Genomic DNA, 10,412 nt, shown 5'->3' with positions numbered 1-10,412 from the left:
GGGTCTGTTTAAGGAGGAGAAAATTCTTTCTACCAAAACTGAGTGTGTAGAGAGGGATGTTGAAAGACAAGAGATGTTGTTTTGTTTTTTTTTTTAATTGAGGTGTCATTGACATAGAACATTATATCAGCTTCGGGTGTACAACATAATGATTCAATATTTGTATATATTGAAAAATGATCACCAAAAGAAGCCTAATGGGATCAATAAGTCACAGGGAGTAGGGGTACAGCATAGGGAATATAGTCAATGGTATCGCGATAGTGTTGTATGGTGACAGATGGCAGGTACATTTGTGTGAGCACAGCGTAACACGTAGACTTGTGAAGTCACGATGTTGTACATTTTAAAAAATAAATAAATAAAAGGGGAAAAAGGATTTTAAAAAAGAAAAAAATGTCTAGTTAACATTCGTGACCACAGATAGTTACGAAACACTTTTTCTCCAAAGATTTAAAAGATTTTTAGACTAATCTCTATACCCGGTGTGGGGCTTGAACTCACAAACCATGAGATCATAACCGGAGCCAAAATCAAGAGTCGGAAGCTTGACCGACCGAGCCGCCCAGGCGCCCCAAAACATTTTTTTCTTGTGATGTGAACTTTTAAGATTTAAAGAGACCTTGGGGCGCCTGGGTGGCTCGGTCGGTTAAGCGTCTGGCTTCAGCTCAGGTCACGATCTCACGGTCCGTGAGTTCGAGCCCAGCGTCAGGCTCTGTGCTGACAGCTTGGAGCCTGGAGGCTGCTTCGGATTCTGTGTCTCCTTCTCTCTCTCTGTCCCTCCCCTGCTCATGCTTTCTCTCTCTCTCAAAAATAAATAAACATTAAAAAAAATGTTAAGTTCCATCATGACAAGAATTAGCTTTGACAAGAAATTCCATTTAAAAGAGCCAATTGGAATTTCTATTTTTTGTAGAGCCTAGCAGTGCATAAGTTATGTTTATTCTACCTAGTCTTTGCAAAGTTCCTTCTGAAGAACAGTGTCCCCTTCAAATATGAAACTGGACCAAGAAAGTTTTGAAGCAAGAAATTTTGAGGGAGAACAGAGAACTACGACCACAGGAATCACTATTGCGGAGATCCAAATACATCTACAAGTCAAATTGTGTCCTCTTAAAATGGATCTAGCCCAGTTAATTAATAACAAGGAATTCCATCCTGTTATCCAGCGTAAGACTAGTTTTTAAACTTTTTAAAAAAGCTTAGCCATTTATTTTGAGAAAAAGAGAGAGAGTGTGCATACGGGAGAGGCAGGGAGAGAGGGAGAGAGAGAATCCCAAGTGGGTTTTGTGCTGTTAGCATGGAGCCAGACGAGGGGCTTGATCTCATGACCTGAACTGAAGTCAAGACTCGGATGCTTAACCTGCTGAGCCACCCAGGCGCCCGAGCATAAGACTAGTTTTTAAAAAGGAGTCTCTCTGGGGCGCCTGGGTGGCTCAGTCGGTTAAGCCTCCGACTTCAGCTCAGGTCACGATCTCACGGTCCGTGAGTTCGAGCCCCGCGTCGGGCTCTGTGCTGACGGCTCAGAGCCTGGAGCCTGTTTCAGATTCTGTGTCTCCCTCTCTCTGACCCTCCCCTGTTCATGCTCTGTCTCTCCCTGTCTCAAAAATAAATAAAAATGTTAAAAAAAAAAAAAAAAAAAGGAGTCTCTGTGATTAGAGACTTACAGGCTGAGAATTCTGGTTATTCATGTGTCAGTTCTTAAATACACAAACTGTGCTTGAGTAGTCAGCAAAGAGTTTACCCACTTCATCTTTCTCCCAATGGGAAGAATCACCCCAAGTCCTTTGGGTGACTTGGAAATAGGTAGTCAAGAGCTCAGGAACTCTGGCTTACCAGGGACTGAGAGATCGAGGCAGGATTATTTATTTAAAAAAAATTTTGTTTAAATTTTTTTTAACGTTTTATTTTATTTGTTGAGAAGAGAGAGACAGAGCATGAGCAGAGGAGGAGAGAGAAATAGGGAGACACAGAATCTGAAACAGGCTTCAGGCTCTGAGCTGTCAGCACGGAGTCCAACACGGGGCTGGAACTCACAGACCGTGAGATCATGACCTGAGCTGAAGTCGGATGCTTAACCAACTGAGTCACCCAGGTGCCCCTAAAAACTAATTTTTTTAACGTTTATTTATTTTTGGGAGGCAGAGAGAGAGCACGGGAGGAACAGAGAGAGGGCGAGACACAGACTCCAAAGCAGGCTCCAGGTTCTGAGCTGTCAGCACAGAGCCCGATGCGGGGCTCGAACCCACGAACCGTGAGATCATGACCTGAGCCGAAGTCGGACGCCCCACCAACTGAGTCACCCAGGCGCCCCTATCCAGGCAGGATTTTTGAAGTATTCATCACCTTGCAGATTCCCTTGCCTTTAATGAAGACCCACAGAAATATGTCTCTGACCTCAGTATCAGGAAAAGCCATACTTCTCTTGAACAGCTGGCTTATTCTTGTCCTGCATCAGTGGTTCTGAGAGTGTAGTCCCTGACCAACAGCACCAGTAATCCTCTGGGAACTTGTTAGAAATGCAAATATTCAGGGCGCCTGGCTGTTTCAGTCAGTACAGCATGCAACTCTTGATCTCGGGGTTGTGAGTTTGAGCCCCACGTTGGGTGTGGAGATTACTTAAAAATAAAATCTTAAAAAAATAAAACAAAGAAACACAAATATTCAGGCCCCACCCCAGACTTACCCAAATTAGAATCTCTGGAGGTGAGATCCAGCAATGTGCTTCGATAAGCCTTCCTGGTGATTTTGGACGCAAGACAAAATTTGAAAACCACTGTCCTGCTCGACTGATGCCTGAGAACATCGGAGCCAAAACTGCAGACTATCTCCAGCAACTGTTTTCTAATCCCTCTCCCACCACCTTAGAGGCAGAGAAGAGTTCTGCAGCACCCTTGGATTCCCAGATCCGTGGAGATTTAAAAAAAAAAAAAAAAAAAAAAAAAAGATTTTAGCAACACTAACTGAATTGGGCTGAACCAGGAAACCCCAGCTTCAGAAAACTGGCAACGTGTTTGTTCAATGTCCAACATTTACTTTGAGTTAAAAGGCGACATTAGGATCGGATTGCAGTGGCTTCATCTCCAACAAGTAGCTGGATTTGAAAAACTTGGATGATTATATTGACCAAGTATGCACTAAACACAAACAACAAAGGATTTCGCCCTTTTGTAGAGGCTAAGTGCCCTGCAACTTTAACTAGGAACAATTAATTAGACATTGCCATGGTTGGTGGTTGAACTGTAAGCTACTGAGTGCTTGTGTGACCCCTCGCGTGAGATACTTTTCCCCTCTGAACCTCAATTCTGCTCCTGAGAAAACTAGAGGACTTGATTTCATCAGCGCCAAGGTTGCTCCCGTCTCTGACATCCTGGAATTCTGGAATTCTAGAGATCCAAGAACACCACTGCTCCGGCAGTGCCCCCAACACCACTGCTGTCTCCTAACCTCTCCCGACCAGGAAGAAGAAAGGCACGCTGGTAGCTGAAGCCTCCTGAAAGCACGCCTGAGATGTGTGGAACTCAGATAATTTTGGCAATCACACGCCAAGAGTTTGTTTCTTACTACCCAGTGCCGTGTGGCCATCAGCCGAGGTGTGAATTGGAAGATAGTTTGCTCTTTGCCACATGACACACAGGAATCCCAGAGAGATTCTGTCATTGGCTTGTGAGAACCAGATATGGACCAACTGTATAGAGCCAGCCCAGCGCATGACATTACTTGTGTGTATTCTTAAAAGCTAAGGGGGTTGGGTTTATCCAAACACTTCCCCTCCCCCACTGCCATCAGAAACAGTTATTTGGCTGAGTAAGTCAAGCTGTGGAGGTAATTTCACAAAGGGTGGGGGGATTGGTGTGGTTTGGGGGACCCGAATTAACCAGATGATTGGTTCAATTCATCCGGTTCGCTTTCCCTGTAGGATTTATTGCACGTACTCTGTCAGGTATAAAGAGCAATCCTGACTTGCCCCTCCTGATCACTGGCTAGCCAAATACTTTGCTGTTTTTCATTTCACTTCCCAGACTACCTCTGATATGGGCATATTTATAAAAACCTCACTACACAGAGTTTTCTCGTAGCCAGAGATCATCCTTTGCACTGGATCATTTCAGAGACGATTTCTCAGCAGGTGATATATTAAATGCCTTCAAATGGCTGGCCTCCCACTACCAAACACCCCCCCCCCCATACACACACGGAAATCACATACTTACATTGTCTGCAACGAGGGGCTTTTCTTACTGGTACTAAGGTGATTGCCTTAATTTTCTTCTTCCTCCAGCTGATGGAAACATCATCTACCTGCCTGTCATCTCTGGAGCAACCCACAGCATTCCTACATTTGAAATGAATGACTCTCATTCTTACAAGTCCTTTTGTGTCAGGACCTCTGAGCAGCGTCCTGTATTACTCTGTTTTGCAACAAGGCAGGTTCATTATGACCATTTCTGAAGAGAGAAACCCTCAACAGCATTTACAAACGTATGGGGCATTAAAACAGACAGTCAAACAGCTAAAGCTGTTTGATTAGGACATTTAGAGACAAAGCAACTGGTGGTTTGCCTGGATTTTTCGTCTCTGAAAGGTTGCGTGGATATACTGTGGCACGGCCCCCGTAATGTGCATGGTGGGGAATTACTGTGTGTCAGAGCTGGGCGATAACTAGGGTCGCCTGAATGATTCCTGCTTGCAAATGACATCAGCCCTGTCAAAGTGGGAATGATTTGTTGCTTCAGCGCCTCTCTGATATTAAATCTAGAGGGGTGGATTCAAGTTAGTGCTTCAGAGGACACACATACCTATTTCTCACGTAAAGGAACATGCAGTAGACCATCTTCTGATTGCAGAGAAACGAATGAGCCCGGGGAGAAAACGGACGACGCCCATGTAGATTTTCGTGGCCAGACATGGAAACAAGGTGATTCTAATAAACTATAAGTATTATTTTATAATATCTAATTATTCATAAGATTCCCCAACAGGGAAGAACAAGCAACTGCAGAGCATTTCCCCAACCCCCCTCCTTCTGTCACGGAAACGCCAATAAAACTCCTCCACCTCCCACCCTTCAATGCCAGATCGGTAAGCATTTAGCCAAGCATGCTGGGAGACACAGAACAACTGAAGGAAAGGAGTATCCGGGTGTCTTGGATCTGCTTGCCATTCTGCTCTGTTCTACCATCTCGTTACTAGACGTAGGCATTAGACGTGACAATCAGCCACATTTAAACTGAGCAGAAGAAATATCAAAGGCAGAGCCCTCAGAAGAAATGTCTCAAAGACAGCTTCAGTCACCTAATCAGACTTTAATTCCAATCACAAATGACACAGACTCATCAAGCTCTGTCGTTCCTAATGATACCACAAATAAAGGACGGACCGGAGACAACTCTCCAGGAATAGAAGCTTTGTGTGCTATCTACATCACTTATGCTGTGATCATTTCAGTGGGCATCCTTGGAAATGCTATTCTCATCAAAGTCTTTTTCAAGACTAAATCCATGCAAACAGTTCCAAATATTTTCATCACCAGCCTGGCGTTTGGAGATCTTTTACTTCTGCTAACTTGTGTGCCGGTGGATGCAACACACTACCTTGCGGAAGGATGGCTGTTCGGAAGAATTGGCTGTAAGGTGCTTTCTTTCATCCGGCTCACTTCTGTCGGTGTATCAGTGTTCACGTTAACAATTCTCAGCGCTGACAGGTGGGTTTCTTTTCTCAGTTTTATTTGCTAGGATGTGAAATTAACCAAAAAAAAAAAAAAGAAGAAGAAGAAGAAAAAAGAAAGGAAAGCTTGTACTTAGCATTCACCGGCTACTGTTCTGCTTTTCTTACAGTCTGTAACCTAGATGTAAGATTGGAAAACCGGGGACTGGGGGGGGGGGGGCAATTAAAAAAAAAGTTGGTGTGAGAAGGTTAAAATTCCTGGGTTAGCATCGGAGGAAAGGCTGGAATTGTATGCTTTGGGAATAATTTATTCTCTTTGGAGTGTAATTGTTTGCTTGAAACAATACTGAACCGTGTGTGTTTCCACCCCCCCCCCCATTCAGTTTATTTATTAAGTAAGGCAAATTGTTCCAGGTGGAAAAGAAAAACAATTCATGCTTTATACATTAGTGCAGCCTAGTGGTACAATATGGTCAACATTAAAACATCAGCATAGGTGTGAAATTGACCACATACACATGCATCTAATTTACTTGAAATTCATCAAATTAACCAATGGCAGAAAAATGGTGAGGTTTTCGGCTGCCTGGTAACTTAATGTAATGTCACCACCTAATTGTATTTGTTTTCTCTATAGGCAGTCAATGACATTCTTGTTTCCGGAGAAATAACTTAATCCGGTTGACTTTTAGAGCTCTGTGGATAGAGCGTGTGAGAACCTCCGGCAGTCAGGGTATTCCGGCTCCGTTAGGATATTTTCAGTCTAAGTACTGTGTTTTTCTGTGTTCCTATTGTAGAATAACTGTGAAAGCATGAAAAAAATTTTGAGGCTCCAAATGTTCAGATTCTGGAATCAGAGAAGAGGAAAAGCTTTCCCTGTGTCTTTTATGGATTTTTGCTTTGACTGTTTTTATATCCTATTCAAGTGCAGATTTACTTAAAGGCTGTAGATTTTAAGGCGAATTTGTCAGCATAAAGACATCTTTGCATGGGCACGGGGTGTCCAATTTCACCCTTGCCTTGCTCTAAATTTACCTACAGATCGGCTCGGGCAACAAATAAGCACGTATGAACAGGGGAGAAATTAACCCTCTTCTCTTTACCGCACAAACTCATGGAATTCTTTCCTAGGAAGGTTGATGACTGCTCACTCACGAAGGAAGGAGAATTAGGTTTAACCTCAGTCACTTATACAAAAAGGAAATCTTTTAGAACCCATAAGGTGATACACAGGTAATGAGTTACTCTCAATCATACAAAGAAATCATGCTGAAAAAAATGTATTCGTCCTAAATAGAGGATCTACACACAAAATTATAAAATTGCAAATCTGAAATAGTTCCTCCTAGTGAATAAGAGAAAAGATGATTAGCAGAAACATAAAATCCTGGGGTGTATTGTGTATTAGTTATTGAAATCATAACTCATTCAGTTGCTTAATGTTGACCTGGTTATATACATGTGTATAGGAGGCAGAACTGGATGGCCACTGAGATCACTTTTAGCCCTAAGACTCTGTAGTTTTGATATGTATTTTGACCTTTGCCTATGGTTATTTGTTTCCAGATACAAAGCAGTTGTGAAGCCCCTAGAGCGACAGCCCTCCAATGCCATTCTGAAGACCTGTGCCAAAGCTGGCTGTGTCTGGATCGTGTCCATGATCATTGCTCTACCAGAGGCTATATTTTCAAACGTGTATACTTTTCAAGATCCCAACAAAAATATGTCACTTGAAGCGTGTACCTCCTATCCTGTTTCCGAGAAGCTCATGCAAGAGATACATTCTCTGCTGTGCTTCTTGGTGTTCTACATTATCCCACTCTCAATTATCTCTGTCTATTATTCTCTGATTGCTAGGACCCTTTACAAAAGCACCCTGAACATACCTACTGAGGAACAAAGCCATGCCCGCAAGCAGGTATGTATTAATCAGGACTCATGCATGAATTTAGAAATGAAATTCCTACTTTTGCACCTGCGAGCAATAACTACGATAGCGGGATAGTAATTTTGCTATGATCACGGACTCTGGAGTCTGTCAGACTGTCTGTCATTCTGGCTCTATCACGTACTAGCTGTGCAGTCTTGGGCAAGTGACTTAACCTCTCTGAGCCTCGGTTTCCTTGCCTGTGAAATGAAGATGGGGGCTGGGTGAAGTATACGAAATACTTAGCATAGTTCCCGGTGCATCGTAAGCAGTTGATAAGTGGTGGGATTGCTATTGTTAGACAGGGGACAGCTGAAGTTTGGGAGCCATCAAAATTATTTACACCATCGAGTAGTGATGAACAGCACACAAGGTGAGACTATGAAGTGAAGCATCTTTTGCTTTAGAAAGTGTAACAGAATGACAAAAACACAGGATGATAGAACTGGCAAGGAGCCCTGATATTATTCGATGCAAACCACTTGCAAACCAACCGGCTTATTCAGATGAGCAAGCCGAGGGCTCAAGGGACGAGGTAAGTGCCAGTGGCAAGAGAACACAGTGACTCACAGAAGTTTGATTAAGACCATTGCAAGAGCCAGTGTGCCTCCTTCCATAAAGATGAACAGAATAAAAAGAATGTTGCCAAAACATTGTTCAATTTGATTAAAAACACACCAACAGGATTTCTATTTTTCCTGGGGGGGGGGGGGGGGGGCTATTCTTGACCAGTCCATTCAGTTGGTTCAACAGGGGTGCTCATGAGGCTGAAGTTGCATATTTGGTGCCCGTGTGAACAGTTCTCTTTACTCTGTGACCACAGGGACTTAACCTGGTTCATTTCCTTCATTAACAGGTGTAGGCAGCATACTTTTCACAGGTATAGGTAGGATGACACATTGGTTTTCATTCCTTTGACTGTAGGGTCAGAATTCTTACAGACTACAAATAATTTTTGGCAACTTTCATAAACCCCGGAAGAACACCCTAACCTAGCCAGCCTCTGCTGAGGCAGTGAAAGCAGTTTCGTATAGCATCTCTCTGTTTTTAATTAAATTAAAATTTCAAGAATTCCACAACGCTCCTTGAGATAATCGGAGACGACCTAGAGTATCTCAAAACTGGGGCTGGGAGTCTCTGAATTAGAGCTAATGAGACCAAGATCATGGGTTACCATGCCAATTAACTGGCTGGATTCTATAGGCACGGGCTGCCTTCCCACAGATCCCAACCAACGCGTTATTTCACAAACGCATGCTCAAAGGGATGCCAGCCTGTTAACTGTTCATGTCTATGTAAATCTAGAGCGTGGCTCGTTAAAATCTCTGCCAGCTAAATGATTTTTTTCCCCCCTGTGGTCGTTTTTCTTCCCCCCTACAGATTGAGTCCCGGAAGAGAATTGCCAAAACTGTTTTGGTGCTGGTGGCCCTGTTTGCTCTCTGCTGGTTGCCGAATCACCTCTTGTATCTCTACCACTCATTCACTTATCAAACCTACGTGGACCCCTCTGCCATTCATTTCATTGTCACCATTTTCTCTCGGGTTCTGGCTTTCAGCAATTCCTGTGTAAACCCCTTCGCTCTGTACTGGCTGAGCAAAACCTTCCAGCGGCATTTCAAAGCTCAGTTATTCTGTTGCAAGGCAGGGCTGCCCGACCCTCCTCCTGCCGAGACCCCTCTTAACAACCTGGCAGTGATGGGAAGGGTCCCCGGCGCTACAAGCACGCAGGTGTCTGAAATTAGCGTGACCTTGTTCACTGGGTGTAGTGCGAAGGAGGAAGATGACAGAGTCTAGCTTTTCAATTAAAAATGGTATTTTTCCTCCCAGCATGAGTATCCGACTCTGAGCTGTGAGTAGGTGGATGGTGTCAGGATTTTTGTTGTTTGTGCATTGTGCTGAAATCCTAGGAGTGAGAGATCCTTATAAAGGAAAGGACAAACCATGATATTTTTTTTTCAATGTACAAACGTTAACGTTACCGGGCTTTCTAAATAAAATGAAGCCCCACTAGGTGTCAAAAGACACGTTTGTATGTCGGCAGGTCCTACGGGACCTCGGATGGGAGAGAAGGTGAAATAAACGGGATGACACTGGAAAATCCAACGTGTTCCCGTCACATCTACGCTTCTCATTTCTCGTATACTCCTGTGATTTGCATAACACTGTGTCTGTGTTCAGTATGTGGTGCAAATCTAGAGATTCTGCTTTGTGTATGAAAAGGGGATCAGATAGAAATAAAACGTCTGCAGTTTTCTTGCAAAACAAAGTCCTTAAAAAATAAAGCTTCGCAGGTGTTTTTGACTGCTCTTTTCCATTAATCTCTGTCCCATCGTAACTAAAACTCTGCGATTCCAGTGAAAATGTTTTGGGATCAGTGACTATAACGTACCGAGTAAGGATCTGGGGCAGGGTGTTTGTCTGACTGGGTCAACACTTACTGACTTATTAGTTCCACTTACAACCAGCATCGATCGATAATGGAGCACATGTCTCTCACAAATATTGTGAAGAACTCGCCGTACTCACGGGCAGGATAAGTGGCCACGCTTATTGTCATCGGGAGGCCCCAGAGAAGGACCCCTGTCGAAAACCCCGTGGACCAGCCAGTGTCTGAAATTCTTCCTTTAAGGAAATTCATTTCTCTCTGGTAAGCAGTGCCCTCTTTCTAAAAAATGGAGAAGTACCACGCGAAATCCTTTACATCTGGGCGTGCAGTTGTTCCCAGATCATCTTCCTGCTTGACTTCTTTAAACCCGATGGGTGCCTGAGTCCTGTAAGAGCGTGGCCTGATTAACCTCTGCCCTTGGAAATCAGATAG

At 43.6% G+C, this 10,412-nt stretch overlaps 1 protein-coding gene across 1 annotated transcript; it reads left to right on the top strand.

Annotated features, from left to right (window-relative positions):
• Window positions 1-5,270: 5,270 nt before the first annotated feature.
• Window positions 5,271-9,647, top strand: BRS3 (bombesin receptor subtype 3). The gene is made up of 3 exons (XM_081792889.1): window positions 5,271-5,704; window positions 7,234-7,585; window positions 8,975-9,647. Exons 1-3 carry the CDS (start codon window positions 5,271-5,273, stop codon window positions 9,386-9,388), a joined length of 1,200 nt encoding a protein of 399 aa, XP_081649015.1. The 3' UTR covers window positions 9,389-9,647.
• The last annotated feature ends 765 nt before the right edge of the window (window positions 9,648-10,412 follow it).

This window comes from Panthera onca, chromosome X (genome assembly GCF_046562875.1).
Source record: "Panthera onca isolate mPanOnc1 chromosome X, mPanOnc1 haplotype 2, whole genome shotgun sequence".
Classification (NCBI taxonomy): domain Eukaryota; kingdom Metazoa; phylum Chordata; class Mammalia; order Carnivora; family Felidae; genus Panthera; species Panthera onca.
The sequence above is the reverse complement of the archived record's forward strand: the minus strand, read 5'-3'. Positions and strand labels throughout refer to the sequence as shown.

Coding starts and splice junctions, on each gene's coding strand:
- BRS3 (XM_081792889.1), top strand. CDS start 5,271: ATGTCTCAAAGACAGCTTCAGTCACCTAATCAGACTTTAATTCCAATC. Junction 5,705..7,233: donor ACAATTCTCAGCGCTGACAG/GTGGGTTTCTTT, acceptor ATTTGTTTCCAG/ATACAAAGCAGTTGTGAAGC. Junction 7,586..8,974: donor AAAGCCATGCCCGCAAGCAG/GTATGTATTAAT, acceptor TCCCCCCTACAG/ATTGAGTCCCGGAAGAGAAT.